This window comes from Pogona vitticeps, chromosome 1 (assembly GCF_051106095.1).
Source record: "Pogona vitticeps strain Pit_001003342236 chromosome 1, PviZW2.1, whole genome shotgun sequence".
NCBI lineage: Eukaryota > Metazoa > Chordata > Lepidosauria > Squamata > Agamidae > Pogona > Pogona vitticeps.
In genome coordinates, this window is record NC_135783.1 from 32,947,185 (window position 1) to 32,971,086 (window position 23,902).

The window sequence follows — 23,902 nt, forward strand, 5'->3', positions numbered from 1 at the left end:
ATCTTTCATTTAGCACAAGTATTGTTCTTTCCTCTGATTTTCTAAATACATGTTTCAGGTTTTTCAATCGGACACTTCAAAACCAGAGGAGATTCTGAGCAGCCCTGCTTCTGTGTGGCTTAGCGTGAATCCTCTGCCTTAAAGATTACAAACAGCTAATTCCCCCGATTCCCCTCTTCTTATCCATACATCGCTACAAGCTATCATTTATAAATAGTGTTCTGGCAGGAAGCTAGGCATGCTATGTGGCAGTGGCAATAGAAGTTGTTAAGACCACCTTGCCTGAAAACTTGGCTGTTGACGTGCTGGTGACAGGGACTCGAGCAAGTCGTGTCAAAGGGAATAATTTTAAAGGAAAGACAACAGAAACTTGTCGCCTCTTTGTATGCATTTACAAACAGGGCTTTCCAGAGTATTAGGCCTAGTTAAAGCTGCCCCCTGGTTAAACAGTGTTCCCGAGCAGCCGCAGACAAGCTTGGGAGACAAACAGATGTGACTATGGTCCCTGGCATTTGGCAAGAACACTCACTGTCACTAAGAAAGATATAAGCCTGGACAGGGCATCAGCTGCACAACAGTGGAGCAGGCCTGCAAGTGTCACGACTGCGGCAAAGTTGAGGCAGAGGGAAGGGAAAGGGCTGGAAAAGCCAGACTAGTGTGAACCTGCACTACTAGGCCAAACATACATTTGTTACTGTCACAGCTTCTGACATAAAATGAACAAACAGAACGAAGAGAACAGAAAAGTGGCTGCCAAATTCTTTTCTTTTGCACCAAATACATAGAATTTCCTTTCTTTACGTAAGTAATTACAGGAAAAGAGATGCTACTCAGAGAGGAGGAACACCAGGGAAAAATTCATGGTGAGCAATAGAAAAGTATTAATCACCATTTAACAGCTTCAGCTCTGTTATCAGGCAAATGTTTTCAGCTGATTTGATAACAATACACTACAGCTGCTGTCTGATGTTGACAACATGGCTTTCTGCTCTTTGTTGAAACTGTCCTTCCTTTGTAATTAAATTTCATACATTATCATGATGCATGGAAAACAAATATTTCCTGCAGCTCTCTCAAACAGCTCTTACTTCCATTGTATTCTAAAATTCTGAGAAATTCAGAAACACAGAATAAGAGTTTTACAATCATTTTTAGGATCTAAGTGCAAAACTATACAAGACATTAAAATGCAGTTTAAATAGGTAGCCTTTAAATCTGTTAACTGCAGCTGCTATTGGCCCTCAAATAAGAATCAGAACCATGCTAGGTGGATTACTGTGTGTAACCCCTTCCTCCCACTAAAGGGAATGTGATGGGAATGACGTGACCAAATTACACAATTCTCTGATGCCAAGTGTAATGCCCAGCAAATTTATGTGATTGAAAATCCTACACAAACAGGAGTTTGCCCATTATTTATTTATTAAACTATTTCATAGCCACTCTTATATCTCAGATCTCAGGATGTGGGCACAATCAATAAAGTCACCTTTACAGAATCTTAAAAATAAATCAAAACACGTTAAGACAATGTAATCACTCAAGTTAACCATTCAAAAACCAGCAAACCGAAGGAGACCATGCTCTCCTAGCTGCCAAACACACAGGGGGAACAGCCCAAAGGAAGACAGATTGAGCTTGTAAGGGAAAAGTATACAACCACCAGTATACTATAAGCCTTGAGTCCCTACATTGGGAGAAAGGCAGCCTACAAAGGAACAAAATACATGCATGCATGCAACTTTGAGAAAGCCCTCTCCTGTTTCTCTATCCACCACGCCATTCCCAATAGCAGGACATGGAATCCCCTGGCAGATCTTAGTGTTCAGACAGATATACTAAAGGTGATGTACTTCCTCAAACAACCAGGCCCCAAGCCACTTAGAAACTTTGAAAGTTATCAAAAGCCTGAATGCAATCTGATTCTGTGAGGTGTTTCTACCAGCAAGAGAGATACGATGGCTGAAATTCTGCTGCACATCTCTGTGTGTGCCCAACACAAAACTATGACATTAGAGAAAAAAATGGCAGGGGAAAAGTGCTACTCACAAAGCATTTCTGCATATGTACCAAACAATGGGAGAAACAAGAATTGTGCAGTTGATTGTGCAAGCTGGACTGTCTGGGTGTAATGCTTCTCATGCTCATACTGGATTAACTTTACATTATGCAGGATTTCAGCCGTTGCCTGCTTGCTAGATTTTTTACTTACTTAACCATGATTTACTTATTTTTTTACATCTGTAGTTGTCTGTGGTCACCATCTTATGCTTTGTGTGAGTGCCTTTTAATATTACTGTGGAGTATATAAGTGACAGTTGTTTATGCTTATCCCTTGTTGGAAACTGCCTAGTGCCAAGTCACTAGGTTGTAGTAAGTAGGTAAGTAAGTAGGTAAATAAATAAATAAATTTTGGGTGATGACACTAAACTCCTCTTTCAAGTGGAGTTTAGTGGATGATAACTACTTAAATCATCACAAAAACTGTTATTAAATTTTTTTGAGGTTTAACCAATAAATGATAAAGTGAGACTAATTCTCCATTAATACAAAAAAAAATAACACTCATTACTATTAGAAGCTCTTAAACATTTTTACAGGTGCGCTTTCTCTTAGTATATTCCTGCTGTGATCAGAAATGAATGAGCAGGATGGTGCCCTGATTCAGAGCTTTTCAAAATATGTTTTTCTTTTTTGCATAGAGGCAGTGTAATAAGCTGCTGGTGAGGAAGCTAGCCACAGAACAAGTTTCCTTTATGGCATTTCTGTGCAGTTGAATCAGAAAGCTTCCATCATGTTTTTCTGAGAGTTCTTTTTTTAAAAAAAAAACTTTTCTATTTATTCAAGTAATAAGTTGATTTCAGTCTACATTTTATTTTAAACGCTGTAATCAACAAGTCTTGAGTTTAATTAGAATAATAAAGTAATATTTAAAAGAGCAAGATACTGAGCACAGTATCAGTGAGTTCCTGCAGATGGCTGTAGAACCCTTTGGTTTTATCCTTTTGTGTGCAGTTAGGTCACAGGCTGGATTAGAGACTTAATATCTGAGGTGATCTCAGAAGGGTAGTGTAAAATGTCCAGAGTTACATTCCCTTCATCTCTGAAAGAACAAAAAATAACTTCAGGTAAGTGGAAAATTTTACAGCATATTAAATGTTATAATGCCATGAATTTAGAAAACAAAATCATATCTTCAGGCACTTTGGTGGATTTCATAAAATGTAATATTGAAAGATCACACTGAATTTAGTGTTACGTACCTCTTAGATATAAGAGTGTATGTCAAATAGATTAAATGTACAGCATGGAGCCATCCTGCCTCTAGGTCAGCCCCTGCTACAAGTGTAACATAATAATTATAGTTAAATTCTACATAAGTGATGTACCGTACTTAATCTGGTGAGCAGCAGTCTTGGATTTTTACTTTGAAAGGCAAGGTATAAATGCATAAAACAGACAACAAATACATAACAGGTAAGTCTAATCAAACTAACTTTGATTTCAAAATGAGGAAATATTTATTAGTTACATTTATATATGTTCTTTCTTGTAGTGAGCTTAAGGCAGCACATATGTCTACTCCCCACCCCCATTTTATTCTCACAAAAACTGGATAAAACAGATCACACCGAGAAAGCTACTGTCCCAAGCTACTGATCACTAGTGAGTTTCAGAGCTCAGTTGCGACTAGTTACTGAATTTGAGTTTAGCAAACTAATCACTACATTACTAGCTTGTCAGTGTGTGCACGTCTATATGTATGAATTTACTCATACATGCTTCTGTGATGCCACAAAGACTGAAAGGCTAAGGTCAGGATAGTGACCACACAATTCCATGTCCACCATATATGTTGTAGTAGCATTTCAATAAACGGTGTGAATAAGTCCTTAGTATTACAGTCAGTAGATTTTGGCTGGACTACTATTGCACAACTTTAGAAATCATTATGCAAATGTCATGATGTCATCAGGTACGGCTGTTTGGAGGGGCAAATGAAATTTCCCAACCCCCCCCCCCCAGTTCCAGTAATTTCTAATGACATTTTTTGTCTTGGGGAGCGAAGTCTTTGAGAGCTGCAGAACAGGGAAGCGAACTCTTTAATGCCCACTAATCAGTGTCTCTGGTCTTTCTCGTAATCCAGCATGAATGTAATTACAGCATGAATAATAACTGAAGCAATGGACTCCTGGTCATCACTGCCATTTCACCTTCCCACTTAGCAGCAAGTCTGTGAGAACTTCCGAAGTGCATACTTTGTCCCTCAGGAGAGTGCAACCCAATCTAGAACCGACTGCAGTCCTCCATATAGAGCAGCCTTCTTTCTGGCTCATTACAATGTCAGCACAAGAACAGAGTCTTCTCATGGGATCTGCCACAACTACAAACTCTTTGTCCGGTGCAGATTCTCTCACTCCATCACAATCACAATCATAAACAGAAATTTTAAATGTTATTTCAAACATGCGCTTTTAATGTGCAATTCTATTTCACTTTCATAAGGTCGTTTATATAGTAAACTGCTGATGACATATGACATCATTCTCATTCTTCAGGCAGAGCTGCACAACAGGATTTCCACCAATAGGTTGTTTTTAAATGGAAACGAACACTTTGTCTAGCTGTCACTAGTTTAAAGGTTTTCTCTTGCAATTTCAGGGTGTACATGGCTTGCACAAAATACAATAAAGTTGTGTGCACCTCAAAATGACAAAAGGAAATCTTTGATCAAGTGGCAATCTGCCATTGTGAATGACTCATTCCTGATGCACAAGCGGACCCCACTCAAAATAATTTTGGCCATTCTGTGAAATTTCACATCATTACATTTTATGTAGCTCCTAGTTATCTACTGTTTTTTTCTTTCGAAGATAGTGATCTACAAGATCGTAATCGACAAGCACAAGAACAGTTTCAACAAAACAGAGGAAAGTATGAAGCTCAACAAAACTTGGCTCCCAGCTATCGAACATACTACGTGCAAAAGGTCAATGACCTCTACCCACCCACAAGGACAGGGGATCACCACACACAAAAGACCAGCTAATGACACCCATCAACCACAGGAACAGATAATCTCTTCCCCTTAGCACAACAATACACCCACAACAATACACACTAATCACCCATCTACAGAAAAAGACAAAAGCTTATCTCACAGCCATAAATACTGGCACTCCCAAGCCAACTACACCAGAGCACAGGTTGCTATCCTCTGAAGATGCCGGCCACAGAGACTGGCAAAACGTCAGGAAGAACAACCTTCAGAACACGTCCAAAGAGCCCGAAAAACCCAGAACAACCAATAGTGATCTATTTTTAAATTATGCTTTAAAACCTACTTAAGGGGTTAGAACATCATTTAAAAATAGATATTACCTTGAAAAGAAAAATGTAATATATCACAAGATATACATTTCTGTGTTGTTGTTTTGTCACATTATAGTTTCAAATATTTTGGTTGTCTGTACTGAAAATAATACAAAAAACACAAAACAAAATATAAACAAAGAAAAATGGTATAAAACCATGAGAACCAGGATAAATCTGTTGTACTTAGTTGCAAAACTATGGGAAAGGAAATCAAAATAATTAAAAATTGAGATGGTTGATCTAGGACAGGTTCCTTGAAAGAAAACGTTGTCTAGCTGCATTATCCTATAATTCTAAAATTACTGATGCAAATACAAGCAGTCTTTCACATGTAATATATGTGCAGCTCACACAATAATATATTGTGCCCTTCTACTGCTATTCACACAATAAATTTCTACTCACAGAATAACTTGGAGGCAACCACCACAACTGTCTGAACTGAGCTAGAAACTACACAATTTGTTCGAAGTACAGCGATCTTTACTTCCTCTTGCTCGCTGTATATTATAAAAGAAACAGCGTGGCTAGGCTCCTGGGAATGACAGAAAGCTTTCCCCTTGGGAATATGGTGACCCTCACAATAACAACTTGAAATTAATCCTAAGCAGAGCCCATGTCTTGTCTTATATCCATTCCTTGCCAGCAATGCAAATCAGTAGTACAGTAGCAGAGTCAGTCCCTAAAATGGCAAACTTTTTTTTTTTTTCAAATTCTCATCTACCAGGATGGGACATTTTCACCCCCCAGGTTTCTGTTATGCTGCAGAATTCAAATAGAACTAAACCTACAGTGTAGACGTTCTATGACACTGTCACCTGAAGAGCTATAAATATGGCTCCCAAGTTTCAGCTGCTTGTCATATACAGTTTTTGTTTTAACAGATACAAATGCCTGGGGCAATGATTACTCTAACAGATCTGTTGCTTTTTCCATGGGGTATTTCTGTCCAGCTAATATAGCATACTGGGAGGGGGGAAAAGTCCCATGTCACTTCTTGGCAAATCATGAGGTTGAAAAGCAGAAGTAACATACTTTGGTTGTCAGCTGGTGAATCCTATTCAGGTGACACTGGGATTCTCAGTGGATTCAGGAAACACAAGGTGTATAAATGTAAGTCAAACTCTAACCACATCCCTAACCCCAGCCCTATTATTAACCTGCAATTCATTGGAATTTCCATGGGTTGAGAAAATACCCTAGAATTTATTCATAGCAAGATTTTTTAATCCACATGGATGAAGTTAAATCATATTTTCCCTATAATAATAAGGAAATAAAATTCTGTTAAATGCCATCAACTTGCATTTGACATATGGTGGTAAGATTCTCAAGCTGTATGAGATATTTAAGGGATGGCTTTACTATTGTTATCCTGCAGTGAGTTTTCATGGCCAAGCAGGAATCTGAAGTTAGATTTCCCAAGTCTTAGTCCACCACAGCACACTGACTCTAAATGAGACATGGGCATTTCGCATTTGTTTCCCTGGAGAAACAAGTACAAACCATGGCACCACAGGTGCGGGGGTGGCCAAAGCCCACTCCCCAGGACTGGCTGGGCACTTACTGGGCTCTGCGTGACACTTGGCTCTGCTATTGTGTCAACTGTGGAAGGAGCCCAACTGGCTGTTCTCCAGCTTCCTACACAGCCGATCACTTAGGCACGAAGGTGGGATGGCAAGTCTCCAAGCTCAGCCAATGAGTGGTCAGCTGTGCAGGGAGGCAGGAAAGAGCTGGCTGGGCACCTTCCATGATTGGCATGACAATGACGGAGTCAAGTGCCATGCAGAACCTGGTAAATGGCCCAGCCAGTTCTTGGGGGGGGGGATTGGATTACTGCAGTACCTGTGGTGCTGAGGTTCATATTTGTTTCTCCAGAGAAATGAATACAAAGTGCCCATGTCCACTTTGGATACCACAATGCTTTCTGGCATAATTTGAACAAACCACTCCTATATTATTTCATGTTGTGGCCCACTGTGTTATTTTCCTGCCTATTTATTGGCTACATTATGAACAGAAATACCCTTTGAAAACAAAACATTAATATTTTTTGGGAGGGGAGGGCAATCTAGAGCAGTGGTCCCCAACATTTTTGGAACCGTGGACCAGTTGGGGGTGGTGGGCTCTGTGTGTGTGGGGGCACCCCGCAGTCATGGGTGGGTGTGTCGCACTCCCGTGAACGTGACACCCCCGCATGAGCATGACAATACCCTCGCGAGGATGACATGCCCCCCATGCATGCGGGGGGCGGGGAGAGATCTGTCTCCACAGCGCAGTCCTGGGAAGCCCACAGACCAGAACTGCACTGTGGACTGGGGGTTGGGGACCCCTGCCATGGGGGGCAGACGTCGACTCACAACAGTTAACACTATATCACAATCACAATTTTTAAAATCCCATGAACACCTACATTGAAAACAATTAAACATTTTAAACCTGACATCAAAAACATTTTAAAGAGATGTAAACACCTCTTTTTTAAATTAAAAAAAAAAACAACAACAAGTAAAATAAGTCTAATAAATATAGCATGCCTGAGACCCTCAGTTATTGCTTAAAAGCCTGCCTAAAAAGGAAGGTTTTCACCGCAGGACAGAAGGACAAGAAAAGTGGGGCCAACCTGGATTTTTGGGGCAGTGCATTCCAAAGCCTTGGGCCCACTGCTGAGAAAGTTCTCAGATCAGGGATGGGGAAGGTGTGGTTGTCCAGATGATACTGGAGTATAGCGCTCACCGCCTCTGACTATCAGCTGCAGTGGCTAGGCCTGACAGGAGTTCCAGTCTACCATCTAGTGGGACTTCATGTTCTCTCTCCACCACCAACATTTTAGTTTGCAGGCTTTCAGGAGGGAACTGTCTCAGTAGAGGTAGATTTTATAGAATTTTCTCTGGAAGCCCCTGCTGCTAAAACCTGAGACATCAATACTTAAATTACATAATGTGAGCATCAATATCTCTCCTTATTTTATTTTTTTACCTGGAGGGGTAAAACGAAACACACTAATCACCCATTTACAGAAAAAGACAAAAGCCTATCTCACAGCCATAAATACTGTACTCCCAAGCCAACTACACCAGAGTACAGAGTGCTGTCCTCTGAAGATGCCGGTCACAGAGACCGGCAAAACGTTAGGAAGAGCAACCTTCAGAACACAGCCAAAGAGCCCGAAAAAACCCACAACAACCATCTCTAAGTTTATTTGGCAAGCTAAAAAACCAAGAATAAAATTTAAAATTCTAGAGGACTAAAAAAGAAAGAGGAGGAATGGGCTTACCAAATGGTTTATTATACTAGAAAACTTTAGCATTGAGCTGGATAAAGGAATGGATTATGCTGGAAGATCAAAGAGTTTTAAAATTAGAAGGACATGATTTAAGATTAGGATGACATGCAATATATATGGCGTGGCAAGGGTAAAGATCAAACAACTTTTTCGATCATATGGTATAGGAAGCATTATATCAGGTGTGGCAATGATTTCGGGAGCAAATGTATAAAAAAATCCTGATATGGGTAGCTCCGGTAGAAGCTTTTACTCAACCTTCTTTAATGACAGAAGAATGGAGATATATGTATAAAGAATTATTAACCCAAGAACAACAATTAAAAACATAGAAGAGTTGAAGGAATAGGGTTTACAAACAGACTGGTGGACAAGGCTAAAATGAGAATAAAGGTTTAAAAAAGATAAAGCAGTGGGCTTTTATGAGGGGAAGGTACAGGTGGATGAATTATGGATTTATACTAGTAATTATACAAAAATGTATACTTTTTTGTTAGAATATAATGTAGAGGACGAAAGGGTAAAATCTGTGACAATTAAATGGGTGCAAAACTTCGTTTACAATATAGATATAGATGAGCGGACTCAAATGTGGAATGAGAATTATAGATGGCTCAATCCAGTAAATCTGAGAGAAAATGTTTTAAAGATCTTTCATAGATGGTATTATATACCTGTAAAATTAGCAAAAATGGTATCGGGGCTGAGGAACTCATGTTGGAAGTGTTCTCAGCACCCAGGAACTTTTGTTCAGATGTGTTGGACTTGTGACAAAGCAAAAAGTTTTTGGAGACAGATAAACGATGTTTCACAAGAAAATATACATCGAGAAATAACTTTTTAAACCAGAAATGTTTTTGTAGAATATAATTCCAGAAATTGTTGATAAAAAATTAAAAACTGCAAGGCTAATCTGGGCTCAGAGGTGGAAAATGCAGGAAATTCCAAAGAAAGATTAGTTACTTAAAAAATTATTAGATACTGCGGAAATGGATAGCCTATCAGAGACACTACGTGAGAACCTGAGAATATATATTAAGGAAAGTTGGAAAATATTTTATGATTGGGCCCAGAAACAGATATGAGTAGAGAATGTATTAGAGATTACCATATCACAGTCATGAAGTCAAGAGCTTTTTACATATTTTTTAAAGCAAGTATTCCCCTATGTATATGTTTTTGTTTTGTTTTGCTGTTAATCCCTTTTTCCCTTTCCTGTTGTTGTGTAGTTGTTTGTGATAGTTAGTAGCAGTAGTAGTAGTAGTAATTATTATTATTATTATTATTATTATTATTATTATTATTATTATTATTATTATTGTTGTTGTTGTTGTTGTTGTTGTTGTTGTTGTTGTTGTTGTTGTTATAAAAAAACACTCATCAGAAAACACAAAGCAAATGTCAGTGCTGTTTTCCAACAAGTGTGAATGGTAATGAGCAGAAGAGGGTATCATGTACCAGTGGTCCCCACCAGTTGGGGGGGTGGGGTCGGTTTGTGGCGGTGGGGCATGCTTGTGCGCATACGCAAAGGGGCAGAATGCTCTCTTGGAGGGGCGCGCTCATGTGCATGCATAAACAGGTGGAATGCACTCGCTGCATGCACAAAGGGGCAGGGTGCACTCACGGGTGGGTGGGGTTGGGGTGGTGGGCCGTCCGTGCGGTTGGGTACGCGGGGGGAATGTGTGCGGGTTGTGTGTGGGAGATCTGTCTCCATGGCCTGGTTGTGCCATGGCAACAGACCGGCACCAGGCTGCGGATTGGGGGGTGGAAGACCCCTGATCTAGAGGACACATCTTCAATCAGTTCTGCACACCTTAATTTTCTATGAGCCTTTGTATTTTATACTTGAAACATTTTGTAAAACAATTTTTTTTCTAAAGAGTAAGGAAGAAGGAGGGAGGGAGGGAGGGAATGAAAGAAAAGGGGAAAAAGGGAAAACACAAATGTTGAATGTCATGTCTTTGACTGCTCAGTCCACTCAAATGTCAGAAAACTCATGTATCTTTCATAGGAAAGCTTGGAGCATTGTTGTCTGGCGGTTTCAGTAAGGAATGCTGGTTGCAGTTCTAATGTCTGCAGATGTAATTCTGACAGCTGCTATCATGGTAAACTGCAAATAATTTTCTATTCAGGGAGGGCTGAAACTGGAGGCAAGCATGAAGTTTTTTTGTTTGTTTGTTTTTGTTTTACTGAGGCTGCATGGTAGAAATAAATGATTTGCTTCACATCCAAATGCATCCAGTTCTGCTTAGCAAGATATGCCAGGGCCAATAGCATGAATTCAGAATTAACTGGCACAAAAAGTTTAGCAATGTCTGAATAGCATATAGACAGAAATGCTGAGGCATACCAGTTAGTTACTTGATATCAAAACTACGCATTATGGGGTTTTTAAAAAAACCCTGGAGATGTGTATCTTAATTTTCTCCAGTTGCTACTAGAAGTGTGCAAATATGTATTTTTGAATTACAACTAGAGATGGGGGTATTCATATTTGTATATGAATGCCCCACATAGGTGGACATAATAAGGGTCCACTCACCTTCCGCTGTTGTTGTGGGCTCCCCACTCCCTTCCTATCGCTCCGGAGCTCATGGTCTGCAAGCCACTCTTCGACCTTGCAGCAAGGCTCATTCTCCTGCCTCCTGCCAGGAGTGGCTTGCAGCTCTGAAGCAATAGGAAGGGAGCGCAAGTCTGCAGCAAAAGCGGAAGGTGAGTGGACGGTCCGGTCCCAGGCGGATGGACCCTCGTTATGTCCACCTGTGCAGTGGTATTCGAATATGAATACCCCCATCTCTAATTACAACTCCCAGAATTACAGTAGTACCTTGGTTTACCAATGCCTCGGTTAATGGAGCCTCGTAGCGCAGTGGTTAATCTGCTGTACTGCAGCTAAAACTGTGCTCACGACCTGGGGTTCAAATCCCAGGTAGCCAGCTCAAGATTGACTCAGCCTTCTATCCTTCCGAGGTCGGTAAAATGAATACCCAGCTCGCTGGGGGGCAATGTGTAGCCTGCATAATTAACTTGTAAACCGCCCAGAGAGTGCATGAAGCGCTATGGGGCAGTATATAAGCAGCATGCTTTGCTTTGCTTTGCTTTGATGTAATTTTTGGTTTATGAACGGAAATCTATAGAAAATGATGCCTTGGTTTCCATTTCCCCCCCTTTTTTCTGTTTGCGAAGGAAGTTTCCCCAGGACGCATTGTGCCTGGAGGTTTCTAGAGACGCCCCCATGCCAGCGGCAATCCATGTTTTGGTTAACATAATTTTCGCTTTACATAAAGTCCTGGAGAGCGCAGTGATTTTTTAAACCAAGGTACTACTGTATAAGCATCGCAGCTGAAAGATTCTGGGAATTGTAGTCCAAAAATATAGATATGTACACCTGTGCAGTTTCAAACTGGAAAAAATCCAGTCTTAACCCTATGTAGTGTACTTTGAATAACAATATTATTGTCAACTATTAAAAATTAGACGAGTAGACGTTGTCTAGAGGGGCGGGGTAAAAATCGAATAAATAAATAAATAAAAATAAATAAATAAATTATGGTGTCATAATGACACTGCCACATAAGAAAATATAATTTTTCCACTACTGCAAAATCATGTAAATAATTTTAATTCATCTCACAAAACTGTAATTAACATTCTGAAAGCAAATAGCATAACTCTGTGACTTCTTGCTGGTAATGAGTCTCCACTTAGGAGTTTTTAGTATAGTGTAGCCCACCAGCAGCTTCTTGCTGCTCACTGGTGAGTCACTGCCTGGATTTTTGGTGCATATCAAACGAAGTTGCTGCGGTATTGTGCTGTTTGCCTTCTGCAAACGTAATAACCCAACAGGATTTTGATCCATGGATTTTGTGGACAAAAGCAGTGAACAAAGCAGTGATACAAGATAGTAGTTATTTACCGTATTTGCTGGTGTAGAAGGCAACTGGGTGTATAAGACCATCCCCCAACATTCCCACTCAGAATGTAGAGTTTGTTATATACTTGCTGTATAAGACTATCCCCTCTTCCGCATGCGTGATTCTGCTTTGGCTGCATCATGGGGAGAGTTGCTTTTGTTCCTTTTCGGAGAGAGCCAGGGTTTGCTGGAAGAAGGAACAGCAGAGAGACGGCAGCCATTTTGGAGAGGTGGTAGCCATTTTGAGAGGCAGAAGCCATGTGGTCGCATCTCAAAATGGCTGCCGCCTCTCTGCTCTTCCGACAGTCAGCTGTTCTGAGAGTCAGGCTGTTCCCAGGCTAGGAGCGGGGCTCTACTCGGTCTTACTACCAGGTAAGTGACTTCGCTGGGAGAGAGGGAGGGTTTGCTGGACATGCACCCGGCATACAAGATGACCCCCCCACTTGGAGGCATGTTTTCCATGGCCAAAAAGTCATCTTGTACGCCAGCAAATACGGTATATATCATAAACACCTCGTTCAGTGTAGCTTAAGGAAAATCAATATATGTATTTCTTCTAATTATTAACAATTTTAAAATATTACAAAACAAATTATCTGAGCTACCTGAAAATTATCTTGCGTACCCACTGCAATAAGCTATTTATTTATTTATTTATTTATTTATTTATTTATTTATTTATTTATTTATTTATTTATTTATTTATTTATTTTAACTTAATTTATATGCTGCTCACACTACCCAAAGGTCTCTGAAGTAAAGTGGGTAGATTGTTAAAGGCATTCTTCTATGGATCTCACTGGGTGACTGGGCAGATTTATCTCCACAGCCTACAAGAATTGCTGTGATGGTAAATTTTACTCTGAGCTCCCTGCTGGAATTATGTTATAAAAAGGATAGAAATGTGAATAATGTATCACTAAAAATCCACCATGAAATTTCCACTTGTGTTTCTGCTTCAAAGAAACACAATTGAATTGGATTTCTTTGAATGACATATGAAGAAAACCTACTTTTTATTGTCGTTGTTCCCAAAAGTGATGCACTTAAGAATATACATGTGTGGCTATTTTAACAAGGGCAGGTGTCATAAGGATTTCACAGTGAACTCAACTATTGGCTTGTCTACTTCTGAACCCTTTCCTCAGGCTCAGCTGTAAGAATGACATCATTGGCATAACACATATTGTAACATCTGCTTTCACACTACTGAGAATCCTGTCGTATTAACCAACAAGAAGTATGACCATTCATTTTTTAAAAATTAAATGTTAAACAGATGTGATAGAACAATTCAGCTCTGTCAAACTCCTTTCATACAATGCCAATATCTTAAGATTAGGGCTTTACCAGTGACACATTTGTTTTATGTGAAATAGGAACATAATGGGACTATGAAGGGGGGGGGGAAATGATTGTTTTTCTAGCCAGTAAACACTGTCTCATTTCCATTCACAGTACTCTTACACCTCCTAGCTGCTCTTACTTTATTCAGGAACAGAAGTTGTTGGAAATTTACCTGTAGTAATCAGGCTGCAATTTTTTTTTAAAGAGGAAAGAAATCTGCTATGAAATGGAGTCCAAGTGTACAGTTATTCTTAATCGGTTACACCATCTTACCTCTAGAGACTCATGAACTTTATGCCAAACAAAGAGACTTTAAAAAATATCTGTATTGGAATCTTAGTGTCCTGAGAAAGGATAATGCATTGTTTTTTCTTGCTTCTAATTAGTAATTTAAGCATATGTTCAGCATTTAACTCTAAATGTTTGCCTTTTCCCCAAGCTCTAAGACAGCTGTCCAAGTTGTGAATGCCAGAAAGCATTTAAATATCAACATCTGTTGAATTATGTTAATGCAGTGTAATATAATTGGGCATGAGTTGGAATTGATCAAAAGTATATGAATTAGACAAAGGCAAACCTAAACCAATATTTCATTTCATAAACAAGTCAAAGGTAACAAAAAACTGTTTGTTAATAAACTAACAATGATAGCACAATGTTCAGGTCACTTAGATCCAAAATCTCAGAATATGGAGAAAAAGGCATTTTAAAAAACAATATAAATAATTCTTATAGAAATCACTAGTTTGCTAGCTCTGATGTGGGATTAATGTGTTTTTCTGAGACATTTATCATGTAAAATTCTATTTAAAACAATTTTGATTTTATGCTAAAGATCAGCTCAGAAGGACATATGGTTCAAATCCAGTGAAGTAAAAAAGGTTTTCATGACACCATAGTCCCACCCACTGTTTCACAAAAATTCCAAGAAAACATTTTTCCTGTTCTTCCTGTAGTCTTCTGGAAAAGACTAATACAAGATTCTGAATTGCACAAATTGATATTTTAAGATAAAGACTTCAATATTTGATCCTCTTTGTAATGTTTTCTTTAAAATAATCTGTTTGAAGGATTGCCAAAATTAGATACTGTATGAATGAGGTTCACAATGAGTCTGTTTTTATCGAACTTTAATAGTGATTATGAAAAATTTATTTATCCTCTAAGAAGTAATTGTTGCAGAAAAATGAACAGCAGTTTGCCAGCAACCTGTTGTTAAGCTGAATATTGCTGTTGTTTAAACCTTATCAGTAAGAGTTGGACTGTTAAAAGTCTAGGAGATCTACACAGCTGTCTTGAGCAAAAGAAAGGATCAACTTTCACTGCTCTCTGAATTCATGAGAGAAAAAATATACATGGTATATTGATTCAACCTCCACCATAACCTGCTGAAAAGAAAACTCAAGGGCAGAGAAAGAAGCAGCAGTTTTGATTTTCTTCTGAGGTTCCAGCATAACTCTATTCCTCTTGCCCACCCATGGGTTCCCCATATCCTGCTAGGGCCATACATGATTCCAGTTCTGGTTTATTTTTTTCTTTTCCAGTCTACAAGTTCTCAACCTGCCTCTCTATTTATTCTCAACATTTACTTTCCTTCCACTTGGATTTGGAACTATTCTGCCTCTGCATGGTTCTTTCTATGGGCAGGAAGAACATGAGTAGGTCTAGATTTCTTTTCTTTAAAAACAAAATCAAATAAACCATCCAGACGTATTGCTATTAAAGAGTTATGTGCTCATGTTGGATACAATCAGTGTTCACCTTATTGGCACTGTCATTATTCTCCACAAAAGCCACATTAAACAATTATAGTTCTGGTAATTAACCAGTAAGTATAATGTACAGTTTTTCTACCCCAATCTATTAACAGCTGCTGAAAAAATGTAGTAATTAATGGTTTCATTTATTTTTGGCAAACCTGCAACACAACAAATAATTTTCTATCAACTGCACATTAGGACTCCTTCCCAAACAACAGATGACATGGTGGGAAAATGGGAGCGGGCACAACACTTGCACATCTTTGCCTCTTTAGAAGATCAAATAAAGAGGAGCTGTAATTCTATTTGTCACATCTGCGTAACAAAATATTGTCATCTGTATCATCAGAAGGAAAATGAACAAGCTCTGTTCAGGTGGGACAAAGCTTCCTTGCTAAAGGCCTAATGGAAGTTTTTGTCCTCAGCTGCCTCAGTGGTAGCTTTTCTCACCCACATTTTTAATTACTTGCAGTTATTAGTTACTGTTGATACTAAAATTAATCGCATAATGATACAACTCCAGATATCATCAAATTATTATTGAGATCAACCAGCCTGGAAGTTATCAAAAGAAAATGAGAACATACAAGATGTATTTAAATGAAACCCTTGAAAGAGTACACATTTAAATTAATCCTCCATTTTCACACTGTATCACTCAGCATTCTCACTGCAGTAGTTCTGAGAGACTCCTAAGAGTTAATGTTTGAAAAACAACTGTTCTGCTTTAAGAATTGATCCTCTCGATAAGAAATGTACTCCTTTCACACTGTAACTCTATTTTCTAAAATAGTAACTAAAAATAAACAAAAAACAAGGATGGCAATTGTACTTGAAAGGCTTCTGAAAAATGGTGGTAAGCAAAGAAAAAAAAATTTTTTTAACTGGGAAGAGAGCAACAGCTCATTTTAAAGCTAGGTGTTGATGCTTATAGGCTCCAGAAACACTATCACAGCTGTGAAAATAACAACAATAAATAGAACCTAATCATGCCTCTTTCTTGTACATACACAGATAAAGAGAAAAGGCATTTTATTTCACATGCACCATGTCTCATCCGGTCCTGAGATCCTGATGGCCAACTATGTTCAGTATTTTCTGTATCCAGCTGATTAACACTTTCAGACCTCTCCTAAAACTCCTGTGGCAGAGAGGCAGTAACAGTGACCACTCTGATTGGTCCTCATTAATGCAAGACCGATAAGACATGCACAAACACTCAATATCTCTTTCTGCATCTATATCCGCTAACAGGTACATTTTGGCCTGGGAATTAAATACTATTTAAATTATAAGCTACAAAGAGTTTTGTATCACCTTGAAGAGTAAATAATTTTTATTTGATATATGCTTTCATGGATTGCAGGCTACTGCATCAGAGGCACAGAATAAAACCTTAGTACACTGACATTTATACAAGACCAAGAAGGTGGAATCTGAAAAGCTGAAGGCTGACAACACAGTGATGTTGCTAAGAGTTGTTCTTAAGAGTTGTGAGTATGACAAGCACATACAAGCAGATTAATACATGTATGGTGGATCAAATGAAAAAGAATTCATTTGAAATATGGTATTGGAGGAGAACTTTATGGATACGACTGATTGCCAGAAAGATTAGCAAGTGTTTATTAAGTAAAATAAGGTCTTAACTCTCTCTAGAAGCAAAAAACCAAATAATCCAAGGTTATCATACTTTGGGACATGTAACAAGAACACAAGACTCACTGGGAAAAAAAAGGCAATAATGCTGGGAAAATTTGACAGCAGCAGGACAAGAGGAAGATCAAACATGAGATGGATTGACTCAATGAAAGAAACCAAAAGCTGAGGAGCATGGCTGTTAACAATAGGAGCATTTTGGAGGTCACTAATTGGTAAAGTCATCTTAGGTTGGAAGGGATCTGACAGCACACAACAACAATGGTGGAGATTTTTTAAAAATCAAAGTCAAAGAATAGTTTAGGCCATAGATACACGTTTCGTGAAGGACTGAAATCAGAAGGATTAGAAGAACTAAGATGGCAAAAATTACAAGTAGGAAAAATTACCATAAACAAAACTTGTTATAAACAGATGTTAGACGGCCAAGCCAAAACTGCATAAGTAATCTGATTAATAGGTAAGATAAAGAGTCATTCTTCCTATTTACAAGACAGATGCATTATTGTTCACTTGTTTCATTTTGGGATCTCTCTCTTTGAAACTTTTTTTGTTGAAGGACAGACACCCTGACATCAGAAACAAAGTTTAAAATGCAGCAAGAGGCAGATCTGGAGAGTATGGCTAAAACATTATTAAATATATTTCTAACTCATCTTTTTTTCAGAACTTTACCATAAATTTCAATGTTCTAAGTATGATCTGAACAATTTATTGGTATCTAAAGCAGAATTTGCATTAGTGTATTTGTGATAGATGTATTGGGAGAACGAAGAGAGACCTGGTTGATTACTAACAAACAGATATAAAAATTAAAAATCAACATAAAAATCCTAATTATATTCTATTGATGAATGGCACAGAGAATAATCTATGCATTACACAAAACACATTAATTTGGATTTTCAAGTGTTTGTTGTGCTATCCTGTTCTATATTCTTCTAAGTTATTTTTAAAAAATTAACAGTGCATCCAGGAGATTTATACAGGTTTGTGTGCGGGGGAGGGGAGGGTGGGCTTCATCCCCTACTTTTTCATTAAAGAAAATGCAGCTGACAATTTTGAAGGTGGCAACTATCTCTGTTGCCATTGTCTGTTGTCCTTAATGAGTAATCTTTCAGGCTGAGTGACTCTGTCTCATCCAAGATCATAACACAAAAATGAAATTGTCTAGGATAGTCTGAAAATGGCTGATAATACATTTGAGACGTTTTAGTTGGGAAATGCCAGGTGCCAACAATCAGTGTTCTGTTGTTAGCTGAGTTTGTCTTACAGAACACTGTTCCTGTGTTCCTGGGTACCAATCTGGAGTCCTGTTAATTTGCATACTGACTACAGTGGATGGTTCCTACAGTCTGAGAAATGCCATGTTTAAATCCTCAATCCGAGAGTCTCTTTCTGAAGGGTCTGAACAGAGGCTTGGTTGCAGACAATGGAATTTGTTTGCTGATTAGAAGATGGAAACGTATTCATGTGCATAGCTGTGTTTTCGTTTTTGGTATAAGGTACAGTAGTGCTTATCCATCTATTATGTAGTTGCACATTGGCATCCGAGCAAGTAACTTTGAGGCACTAACTTGGGTAGGATGAGTCTGATGGTGAAATAGGAGCTATTAGATTTCTGGTAAAATTTCATTGATGCATTTCCCCCCCCCCCCAATTAATCCAGACAAAAAAATACGTCACTAATAAATACAAGACAGAGGACAAGAACAGAGGAATACCAATGTCTCTGAAACACCACCAATGAATGACCATGACCACTATTAAGATAATCCACATTGCTGGCACTTTTTGTATTTTGACTGCATTATGCACATCCTGCCAGCAACCCCGCCTGCCCTTTGTGGCTTCACTTGTTACATCTGAAGTAGTGCCAGAGAATATCTTACATCTCATGAACTGATGCTATCTGATGCCAAATAAAACTTATTAGTTTTTTATATGCCACAAGACTCTTTGATACTATTACTAACATGCAACTTCTCCATAAAACATAACATTTACTGCATATTATAAACTCACCTGCTTGCTGTTTTCACTGAGCTGTTTTTCTTGTGTCCTCTTTCTGATCGGTTGTCCCGGAGGAGTTGAAGCTACACAAAACAAAATTTCAACTTCAGCCAGATGCAATGGCAAGCTAGATTTCGCAAGAATTCTAGTCTACTGTGAACAAGCTGCAACTGATGTATGCAGTTGTTTGAACTGGAATTTCTGGTTTGTAGCATTAGTTATAAACCAGAATCATGAGACCAATGGTTTGTTTTTGGATTATGATTTCTGTTTGTCATCAAACAAAATTGAAGCCCGGGTTTAGAAAATACTGATAGCTTTGTTTCTAGCTTATTTAGCTATTTCCAATAGTGGAAGGAGCAAAATTGAGTCATTCTCTCTTATGACAGATAATATACAGCATCTGGAAAAGAGTCTCCCTCTGTGGCTACCTTAAGTAACTGACGTATCTATCCTACTGCTTTATCATATTTCTGGACTATGCTATTATGCAACATACTTCATGAAGATATTAGTAGCACTATTAGTCACTACTGAATTCAAGTAAGATTTCAGAGTTCTGAACAAGAACAACAATGGACATTCCCCAACTATCTTGAGTTTATTCACTGATCAGGATACTGGATTTTAAAATTAGCTGAAAACGACCTATAATAACTTTATAACTAAAACTGAAATTCCAGCACTCCACAGTTGAAGGCTGCATACTAGACAGGATGGCTTGTTGCTTCCCTGTCTACTGGTCCATGACACTGATAAGGAGAGCTACCAGTGAGTGTGGGGAATTTCTCTGCAGTGCTACTTTGCTGTACTTGGTCAAATAGTAGGTTGTGGCCAAATGGAACATTCCATGGGCAAGGAAGAGCTGACTTGGGATATGCTGCATCCAAAGCAGCAACAACAGCTACATATACTATTAAAAGAGAATCTAATCTCTAAAGGGCGATTTGGATCATTGTCTTATCAGAAATTGAGTAGAAAATAATATATTAGCCAAGTGCAATGATCTATCTCTATCACGCATTATGTGACTTTTCCATCAAATAATTTCTAGATACAATATTAATTCCATGTGGGCCATGCAATTTAATGTTGCTGCTTTTAAAGTGAATGATTTGCACTTTCTGTTTAATTGTTAACAGCTAAGTAGATTGCCTATGTCAGGGAGGTGGAAGATGGTGCCCTTGCCGCTTGTCTGCACCTAAACTCAACTTGTGCATTTGTATTGTAAGAAGTTCCCAGTCTCGTTCATACTAAAATGCTTGCCAGAAGCTTCATTTTTGTTATTTTTGTTTGTGTCTCTGTTTTATATCTCTAATAACCCAGATGACTGAACACATGTCTATTTGAAAAATGATCAGTCATGTTATTCTATGAACACAGATTCCTTTATCAATTGAGTGTGAGGTTATTAAAACTGTAAACAACATCAGCCTTATAATTTACTTTGTGTCGGTTCACCAGGGCAAGCACGGCATAGGCTGAGAGGACATGATGGAGTAAGCATGCTGAAACTGAATTGATCTGGGTCTTATCAATGCTGGGAAAGGAGACCACCTGAGAACTTGTGCATATGGCACTGAGCTCCATTGAGAAATTGCCCCTGATTCGTATACTCTAAAGCAGGTATCTTCTGATATAACACTGTATTTGTTTGCGAATTATGAGTAAAGGAACACAAAAAGAAAAATTTTATCCCTCCTATTACTTTATGATGCTCAAGAGAGATACGGATAGCATTTGATTAGCTCTGCTGAAGGATGAGCAACCATAATTCCCCTGACTATTTCTGACTGCTCACTGTATATTTATGAAATGGTACCAGGATTTGCTTTTTCTCTACTCTTACCACCCACTTTCTCGTTTTTGCTTCATTTCTTTTAGACCAGAAGCCTATTTGGAGGCCTGTGTATGGACTACTGGACCCTTCACAAGAAGCAGATGTTGACTCTGTGCTTCATTGTATGTACTGGATAATGGACTCTCCATGAGTTACACTTGACTGAAGCTCCTGCTATCTGGCTTTCATCTTTGCACTTGACAAGAAGTGTGGAATTACCCACTGAAACCAGAATGTGTATGCATTCAATATTCTTACTGCAAATTAATTGTGTCAGCAGTGCTACTGTCACCTTCCTAATCCATTTCCTCTGTCTATACTGAATATAACTTGTTGTTTTGCTTCACTCCAACACATCTGAAGAAGTGGATGTATCCATGAAACTCCACACTGAAATATAATAGGGTCTTTAAGTGCAACATACATTTCTGATTTTTTTAATTTTTGTTTTTACATGAGTACCTATTTTTTAAATAAGCAATTCCTAGGTTATGAAATAAGGTTTCACAAGACACGTTTTCTCAAAAGACGAACAAGAATTCAGGGTGAGATTAACAAATCCCAGAGACTTTTGCTTGCTTCAGATGTTATCTCTCCACATATGGAGGGGAAGCAGTCCCACTCCCACCAATGTGTCCATCTCTGTCAACTCTACACAACTTCAATAGGAAAGTCTGGAGGGAGCATCTTTGCATGTCATCTGAACATATTTCCATCTGTGTGTGCATGTATAAAATCCATTCAGCCTAAATGCAAAAACCAGAGTTGAACAGGACAAAGGTGGTGCACATGGCCTTGGTAACTCTTCATGTGTTCTTTGAATATGTGGGGAATAACTTTGTAAGGTGTACGAACTGTTAAGCCCAATTTGAGCTCTACTGGGTATATATCTCAATCTCTCCTTATGTGCTGCAGTATCTTAGAAGTAATTAAGGGTGCTGATGATTGCAGAAATGCAATACCTTTCCCACCAAGTGTTCATATCAGGTGATATGCTTTAAAATATTTTCAGGAGATATAAGGTGATATTGTTTCTTGGTGCCCCTATTGGTTCAGACAAGTGACAGTTAAATTTCTTCAACTATCTGAAATAAACCATTCTTGATCAAAGTAGTTCTTACCTGACTGTGTTCCTTCCTAGCCCCAGGGCTAAACCAATGGCTATGGGAAGAAAAAAAAAGGTTAGTAATGTAGGTAACCGAAGCATGAGCTGTCATATGACCAGCCTGCGCGTGCTCTCGGGTATTTTATTGTCCACCAGAAAAATGTAGCCTTTGGCTATGATTTATTTAAATGGGATATTTTACAGAACTCTCAAGGTCTGTAGCAGTATTCACAGAAATGTATCTCACTCCACAGATTTCTGCTGCTTAAGCAAGTGTAGTATATACCAAATCAATTTGGAAAAGCTTCATGCCAGAGATTCTGCAATTCTTTATAAGGTACATTGTTTTGATAATATTTTCACCATATATGTGCTACTAAAATCTAACATCCTGATTCCCATGCAATGGAAACTATCAGAAGTTAACAGGAACATGTTTACTCATTATTAGCATTTGACTTTAAGGCTTGTGCTCTGTTAAACACATCCAAAGATACAGTTTACAGTGTAATCCTACGGCCATTTTCTCAGCCTAAAGGCTCCCTGTGTTCAATGATATCTGATAATACTGCAGTTCACAAATGAGGAGTGTTTGAACAGTTTTTCCTGACAGACTACTGGGTCATTTGGAGTGTTCTTACTGTCCACCAGTCTCAGGATCATGCTGCTTCAGGTGGCCTCAAACACTAACTGCAATAAGCAATGTAAACCAGAGGAAACAGAACCCAATACAGGAAATCAGAGCTTCAGGAAGAAGGAAGAGAGGCTGTTTAGAGTTTTAATCCAAGTTTACTGTTAATCAGCTGACATGCATCTATTAGCATCAACACTGCTTTGTGAATGGTTACTTCACAAATCTAAATACTTTTAAGTTTTCTGTAACTGTCACACTCTGTACGCATGACACTGAATCCCCTCCCACATCTTAATACATGTCTGTAACTGTCAACTCAGGATAATCTTTCATGCTTCTGAAGAATTGGACAGCAGTCCATGAAAGAATTTGTCTTAATAAATGTATTGTCTCTAAGGTTGCAAAATACTTTCTTGAATTTTTCAAAGCAGCTCACGTATCTCTCCCTTTTCCCTGTGCCTCTACTCCGTTATGTAACCCCATAGGTCTTAAGCTACACTCATGCAACATAATGAAATAATAAAGCAGTTAAGGGGAGACACTTGGCAGCTAAGGTCTCCTTTTTCTTTCTTGTTCCACTTCTGGCTTTGTGTGAACAATGCAAAACAAGTAATACGCACAAAGCTACAGTACACTGAAAGCTTTTTGGGAATTTATCCACAAATGTCTTTCCAGACAAAAGAATTAAAAAGAATTGCACACGCATATGATCAAAAATCAGATCTGTGTTGATAGAATGGACATTTATTTATTTACAGTGGTGCCTCGCATAGCGAGGTTAATCCGTTCCGGATTAACCTTCGCTATGGCGAAACATAGCTGAGCAGGACGGGAAAGCCCATTGGAATGCATTAAACATCGTTTAATGCGTTCCAAATGGGCAAAAACTCACCGTTCAGCGATGCATCCCGGTCTGGCAGCCATTTTCGCGCCCTCGGTAAGCGAGGGCAGGGCGCGAAAACGCTGCGT

The 23,902-nt window shown here is 38.7% G+C and overlaps 1 protein-coding gene across 4 annotated transcripts in view; it reads right to left on the reverse strand.

The window, feature by feature from the left end:
* GPATCH2 (G-patch domain containing 2) overlaps positions 1-23,902 on the reverse strand; it is a 132,842-nt gene that overhangs the window by 23,306 nt on the left and 85,634 nt on the right. For all 4 annotated transcript variants that reach the window (XM_072990356.2, XM_020805398.3, XM_020805397.3 and 1 more), the window contains exons 7-8: positions 22,316-22,355; positions 19,367-19,437 (exon numbers count right to left, since the gene is read on the reverse strand). In XM_072990356.2, the coding sequence (XP_072846457.2) occupies positions 19,367-19,437; positions 22,316-22,355 (111 nt within the window). The remainder of the gene's footprint in view (positions 1-19,366; positions 19,438-22,315; positions 22,356-23,902) is intronic.